This window comes from Penaeus japonicus, unplaced genomic scaffold (genome assembly GCF_977035675.1).
Source record: "Penaeus japonicus unplaced genomic scaffold, GWHDUDI00000001_assembly GWHDUDI00000011, whole genome shotgun sequence".
Taxonomy (NCBI): Eukaryota; Metazoa; Arthropoda; class Malacostraca; order Decapoda; family Penaeidae; genus Penaeus; species Penaeus japonicus.
In genome coordinates this window covers 31,425,266-31,432,765 of record NW_028234413.1, presented here as the reverse complement: position 1 = coordinate 31,432,765, position 7,500 = coordinate 31,425,266, and the positions used below count along the sequence as shown (strand labels likewise).

The following is a 7,500-nucleotide window of genomic DNA, read 5'->3' as shown; positions in this document are numbered from 1 at the left end:
TGAGTTGTTTATCTGCCAAAGCTTATCGCTCGGTGGGAGGGCATCAGTTCGGGTATCCAGTGCACGTTGGAGGTACCGTAGGGGAAGAGGTGCGCCTGCTGAGACGGAGGGGGAGGGCGCTGCGATGGAGAGCGAGGCATGAAAAAACATCTTGAAGAGGCACGTGGTTGCTTGGCTGGCATTGTTGTTGGATTGTGGTCTTTTTTTATGTTTTTTTTTCTTGTTTCTTGTTTTAAGAATGATTACTGTGTCATCAAAGTTTTGACTGTGTTTTCCATGGTGTGATGTTTCCCTTTTCGGCACATTTCGAATCGTTTTCCTGTGAATAAATTTATCATTAAATGCATTTTGTCTTTCCAGGTGAGTTGCTACAATCAGAGCCTAGGTTCAGGGATGCATTGGCATGTCAGTAAGGTAAGTGCCTGTCGTGGATCGAGACTGAACACATGTTATGAGAGTATTATGATTATCAACAGGCTGCGTCAAACTTCCCATTTGTTTACTTTTTACACTGTTGCACACTGTGATATGTACTCTCTCACTCTTAAAATGTCAACACTGTGATGTACATTTACGCGATAGACCATTTAGTTAGAAATAGAAGACGTAGCGAGGTACATTTCTCGTTAAACTGAGTGTTGCCGTATCATTTTAGCAATAGAGGAAGTGATCTCGGGTGACCTTTTTCCCCGAGAGCTCCTTTCACTGTGACCAAATCCAATAAACGCCACTTGAGAAACAGTTAGCAGTTGGCCGCCGCAGGGAAGGAAGTCATAGAATCGGGTGACCAAATGCTGCTGTTGCACACTCAAAGCCATGCAGCGGAGATGATACAACCATCGCGTGTTCTTGGGGGGTCGTGGTTGCGGGAGGGGAGGGGGGGTCTGATGGTGGTGGGAGGGGGAGGGGTTCTGATCACCCTCACTCTTCTTTCGTTAACCCTCCCACTCCCCCACTTCCTCTCCCTCCCCTCCCCCTCCCCCGAGCACTTCTGCTGATTCGTCAGTTTCCCGGTAAAAGTAATATCTATCGTGGATGGGAGTGTTGCGCAGGAGGAGCGTTGCATCAGTTCGTGTGTGTGTGTGTGTATGCATGTATGTATGTATGTATGTATGTATGTATGTATGTATGTATGTATGTTTCGCGTGCGTATGTGTGTCCATGTGCGTATGTAACATATGTGTTTATGTATGTGTGGCGGGTGTGGTATCGCGGAAATGCTAGATAAGGCAGGATGGGGGTGTGTCTGCCGCGTATTTAGTGTGTTTGTATGAGTGTAGGTCTGTAGTTGTTTATGCAAGAGTTAATGTTTACAATTATGCAATGTGATCTGTTTGCGTGTATAATCGACTGTAAATGATCTTCGATGTAATCTGCAATACTTATTGTGTACTGAGACTTTAAATAAAGCAACTTCTTCGTATTTTATGAATCTTTGCCTGATAAGCAACATTTGTATATCTTGTGTCGTTTCCGTATGGAGTTAATCTGGACTGAAAGCTGGGAAAACAAACAACAATCTTTATTACAGTGCACTACAAATAACCCACGTGATTTGTAGTTCCTACGAGCTGGTGTGCGTGTGTGTGTGTATGTATGCTGGGGTTTGGGAGGCGCTGCTAGTTCCTTCGCACCGGATGCATGAGGTTGGGGGAGGGAGGTCACGGCAACCCCCACTTTATCTCCATCCCAAGGGGCATTCTCGGGATCAGTTAGTGATAGGATAGCTTAAGCGGAATCCTTCATGACGGAGAAAAGGAAGAGACACTGATACGGTCACTTTTCGTAACTTTATTTGTTTCGTTTTGAATTCATTATAGTCCTGGTTTCACCTAGAGCAAATAGAGCTTCGGTATGTGCAGTTGCCACTATTTCTAACAAGATCATTCTTCATTTTTTTCTTTTTTCCTTTTTTTTGAGGGGTGGGGGGAGGGGCTTGGATTCACTTTCACTTAACTTTACTTCAACATAGTGTTCGGTATCTGTGACCTCAGCGCGACCCACGCTTCCGATTTTTTTCCCGTTTACACACTACGCGTTCACGACATTCGCTCCGTCAGAATCCTCCGTGTCGGGGAAATACCGGACTCGTTCTTACGGGTCGGTACGAGTTCCCGCCGACGATCGTGCTCGCCCTTTGTTGTTGTTGTTGCACCGAGTTTATTTTTAGGCAAGTAGGGAAGTCGCGGTGGTCGCGGCAAGGAATGGCGGACGGGTAGAGAGTGGTTCACATGGCTCGTGAGCGGAGCGTGGGGCACGGTGGGTGGTTGGGAGTGGGTGGGTATTTGCGGCTTAAGAGGTGGATGTGGCGCTGTTCTTTTGGTAGGATTCGGAGGAGGGTTACTTATCTGTTATATTGTTTTCTTACTTTTACGATTGAGATGTATGCTACGCTTGGAAGAGGTATATACAGTCCTTGTATGGCGTCTTCTGATAATTCTAGAAGTAATCTGAGACGATGAGGGATTTGTGAGGAGCAGGGGAGCGGGAGGCGGTCGGATACCTACCTGTCGGCCGCACCTGGAGGCTCGTCATTACCTCCCAGGGTCACTGCGTCACGACTCCACCTGTTGCCTTGAAGATGTTTGCCCTCCTCCCTCTCTTCTCCCCTCTCATCTCCCCGTCTCTCTTCCCTCTTGCCTCCTCTTCCCTCTCATCTCTCCGTATCTCTTCCCACTCGCCTCCCTTCTCCTCTCACATCTATCCGTATCTTCCCCCCGTCTCCCTTCTCCCTCTCTCCTCTTGCACATCCCTGTCTCCTTCCCTCTCGTCTCCCCTCTCCTATCGTATCTCCCCGTCTCCTCCCCCCCTTCTCCCCTCCTCCTATCGTATCTCCCCGTCTCCCCCCCTTCTCCCCTCCTCCTCTCGTATCTCCCCGTCTTCTTCCCTCTCCCCTCCTCCTCTCTCCACTTGCATCTCCCCTTCCCCTTCCCTCTCCCCTCCTTCTCTCTCCACTTGCATCCCCCTGTCTCCTTCCCTCTCCCCTCCTCCTCTCTCCACTTGCATCTCCCCGTCTTCTTCCCTCTCACCTCTTCTTCTCTTCTCTCGCATCTCCCCCTTTCTCATTTCCTCTTCCCTCCATCCCTCTTTTTCTTTCTCTCTCTTCCTATCTCTCTTCTTTCTCTGTTTCTCTCTTCCTCCCTCTTCTCTCTCTCTTTAGCTCTCTTTCCGCTCATTTTCCATCTCCTCCACTTTCTACTTCTTTCACGTTTTCACTCCTCCTCTCTCCTTTCTTCTCTCTCTACTCTCTCTTCCCCCTCCTCCTCTCACCACCTTGCCTCTCCCCTTCCCCTTCCCGATCCCCTCCCTTCTCTCCTCCACTGCTTCCCCCTGTCGCCTTCCCTCTCCCCTCCTTCCTCTCATCCACTTGGCATCTCCCCTTCCCCTTCCCTCTCCCCTCCTTCTCTCTCCACTTGCATCCCCCTGTCTCCTTCCCTCTCCCCTCCTCCTCTCTCCACTTGCATCTCCCCGTCTTCTTCCCTCTCACCTCTTCTTCTCTTCTCTCGCATCTCCCCCTTTCTCATTTCCTCTTCCCTCCATCCCTCTCCTCTCGCATCTCTCCTTTTCCTTTCTTCTTCCCTCAATCCTTCTCCTCTCCCTTCTCCCCCCCCCCTTTCCTCCCTCCCCATTTCCGTTATTCTCCCTATTTTCTTTCTCACCCTTCTCCTCCCTCACATCCATCTCACTCCTTTTTTTTCAGCCGTTAACTTCCTACTAAAGTGATAGAAGTGGCCAGCGATATTTCTGTCTTTCTGTCGGTCTAACTGTCTCTCGGTCTCATTTTCTCTTGCTTTCTCTCTTGCTCTCTCTCGCTCTCTCTGGCTCTCTCTCCCGCTCTGTCTTGCTCCCTCTCTCTCTCGCTCTCTGGATATAGATATGAAAATAATTATAGATATGTATAAATAGCTATAAACATAAATGTAAATGTGATTATATATATGTAAATACACTCTTGCTCACCTGCTAATAGATAGCCGTACTTGGACGGCTGTTCCCACCTCATAAATCTCGCCTGTGTTTGGCACACGACTCACTACTCACTCTGGTTTGACAGCTCCTGTTCGATGTCCCTCGGAGAGACTTCCAGGGGCCTCTCCATCCTCCTTGTTACGTTCTGTCAGCGAATCACAGCTGCAGGGCCTGTGGTCGGCCTTTTAGTTTAGTTTTTCTCCTTTCATTTCGCCGGTTTATCCTGTCGTTCCCGTGTCCTGTTCCTGTTTCGTAGCGTGTTATCTTTTAGTTTTTTTATGATTTGTCTTCCTATCTATTAGATATAAGATCATGTTTAGTTTTTTTCAAAAGATGCATTGCCATGTGTTAGCTAATTTCATGCGAAGTGTTTTCTTTAAGTTCGGTTTCAGTCCTTATAAATAAATATATATGTATATATATATATTTATATATATATATATAATATAGATAGTATAAAAATAAGTGTGTGGTGTGTGTTGTGGGTGTTATATTTAATATATATATATTGAGTCTCTCATAGATATTATATATATATATATATATAAGATATAAATGAATATATATAAATCTATATCTATATATAAATAGAATATATATATAAAAAATTATAGTATATATAAATAATGAATAAATCTATATATAAATAAAGACTAATAAATTGTATATGTAGATATATATATATTATATTATATAAATTATGTATATATATATGTATATATATATATTGTATATATAAATATATATATTATATATATATATATCTGTATATATAAAATATAGATATATATATATTGTAATATATATATATATATAATGTATATATCTATGTTTAAAATATATATTGTATAAATTATATGTATATATATATATATATGTATATATTATATAAATATGTATATATATATATATATATATATATATATGTTTATATAATGATATATGTAATATATATTTTTATATATATATATATTTATATATATGATATAATATCGATATATAGGTAAATATATATATATAATAGAATATATGGTATATATTCTATGTATAATAATATATGTATATATATATATTATATATTATAATATAGATATATATGTGTGTGGTGTTTGTGTATGTGTGGTGTTTGTGTATGTGTGGTGTTTGTGTGTGTTGTGTGTGGTGTGTGTATATATATAATATATATAATATAGCTGGATATATGTATATATATGGATATATATGTAATAATATATATATATATATAATATATATATATATATATATATATATATATATATATATATATAGTGTGTGTGGTGGGTGGGGTGGTGTGTGTTGTGTTGTATGTATGAGTATGTATGTAGTATATGTTTTTATAATTTATTGTAATGTATGTATATGTATGTGTATATGTAGATGTATATGTAGATGTATATATATATATATATAATATATAATATATAATTATATGTATATATGTATATGTATATATATAATATAAATATATATTAGATATATATATATATTATATATATAAAATGTTTTGTAGAGTGTGTGGTAGTGTGTGTGTGTTGTTGTGTGTGTGTGGTGTAGTGTTGTGTGTGTGTCTGTGGGTATTTTAGACTTTATTCCTCGATAGTCACGTTCTTCTCCACCGCTATTTACATTTGTGTGAGAAAACATGTAAAAGGAACAACAGACATGCAAAGGTGATATAGGAAGGGCCGCCTGGCGTGGATATGTTAGACTCAATTTCTTTCCGTAAGATTATCATGCCTGTGAGTCTGGGCAGAGGAGACGGCGAGGCCAAATATCTCGTGCGTCTGAAACCTCCATTAGTGCGCCTTGTGATGCAGATAAGTTTCCACGCAAATATTCGTGTGCGATTTCTGCGATATTTTAACTTTATATATATATATACTTTTATGGATGTTCTTGGGAAATTGCGACGTATAGTTTTGAAGAGAGCGAGGGGAGGAAGGGGTAGGGAGGGGAGGTAGGCAGGCAGGCAGGCAGGCAGGCAGGCAGGCAGGCAGGCAGGCAGGCAGGCAGGGAGAGGGAGGGAGGTAGGCAAGGAGAGGGTTAGAAAGAAAGAGAAAGAGAGAAGATAAAAGAATGAGAGAGAGTGCTTGTGTGGATGACCATGCACATATAAATGTATGTGTTTAGAGCGCGGTCAGACAGCCTGCTTTTTCCCCCGGGAAAACCAGTAATGGCTTATCGTATGAGATTCCAGCGCGTTTAAGGGAGTCGCCGGAACATGGCCAGACGTTTCCCACGGCGCTGGGCCCGGCGGTGCTCATTATTATTTGCGTTCACCTTGAACTTCTTTTCCGAAACCGGACGGGGTTATCGAGCGGGAATTCTCGCCGCGTTGGAATGGCTATTGGGTTCTCGTCCCTGCTTGTGTGCTCTTGCTTTCGTGCTTTTGTTTATTGTTGTGCTGTTCCTTTTTTTGTTCGTCTGAGGCTTTTGATTACATATTCTTCTGGATTATTTTCTATGTGGTATTTGGATATGGTAACCTACGGGAACAATTCGAACATTATCCCTGCGTGTACTGCGTAGTTGTCAACTTTTTGTTATAGGATAATTCGTAGGTCATCGCTGCGCCATTTTACTCATGGGTTTTTCAGGTCTTTGTTAACCGATTAAGAAATAATTGATATATTGTTTATAGTCCATTTCTTGTTATGCAATTGTCACTTATTTTCTTTCCTTTTTTTTTCTTTGTTATTTTTCGTGCGAATAGGGTTTCCCATTCAAGATAGTATACCATACACACACACTCACTTTTTAACTCACTCACTCACTTATTAACTCACATACTCCTTCGTACATATCCCCCTTCCCGCACACACTTTCACTCACCCTCGCCCCCATCCATATATATATCTTATGTAAACAAATTAGGCCTTTGTTTTGCAGTCATTAAGCTTTTGCAGCGCAGCCTGTTGCAAAGTTATTTTCGACGGCGTAGAAGTGTGACTGTGCAGGATTGTTTTTATGTGACCCTTTGATAAGTGTGCCTGATAAATAGGTTGATATTAGAACCAAAGGACAATGTAAAATCTGCGTTTGTACCTTTGTTATTTCTTTGTAAAATTTAAATTGTAATTTGTGTTTTTGATTTTGAAGCGTTTGTAACTCATGAGAAAATCTCAAAGAGAGCAAGGTATGATAATATGTATGGGCGTAAGTACGTATATGTGTATATGTATGACTTTATGTATGTGTATGCGTGGATGTAAATATGTATATGGATGGATGGATGGGTATATTTATGCATGGATGTAATTATATATGTATATGGATAGATGTAAGAATGTCTTTGTATGTGTGTAAGGATGTATAGGAATGGATGTTAACTATGTATGTGTAGTCACGTATGTATGTTTATAGTACGGTTTATATATTAAATTAGGTATGAATGTGTAAGTATATAAGTACCTACACTTATTAAAGACACATGCACGCGCCCACTCACACCTAAATAGAAATCAGTGCGATGTAGTTACTGATTATAAAGTAGGGCGCAGTGTGGCGAAG

The 7,500-nt window shown here is 41.1% G+C and overlaps 1 protein-coding gene across 12 annotated transcripts in view; it reads left to right on the top strand.

Annotated features, from left to right (window-relative positions):
• The window catches only part of Rgl (Ral guanine nucleotide dissociation stimulator-like), a 123,597-nt gene that overhangs the window by 85,725 nt on the left and 30,372 nt on the right, over positions 1-7,500 (top strand). For 5 of the 12 annotated variants that reach the window (XM_086541883.1, XM_043001127.2, XM_043001134.2 and 2 more), the window contains one exon: positions 361-414. The exons of 6 other annotated variants lie outside the window; for them this stretch is intronic. In XM_086541883.1, coding sequence (XP_086398009.1) covers positions 361-414 — 54 coding nt within the window. Of the gene's footprint in view, positions 1-22; positions 160-360; positions 415-7,500 lie in introns of those variants that run through there. One more of the 12 variants, XM_043001195.2, reaches the window with a different exon arrangement.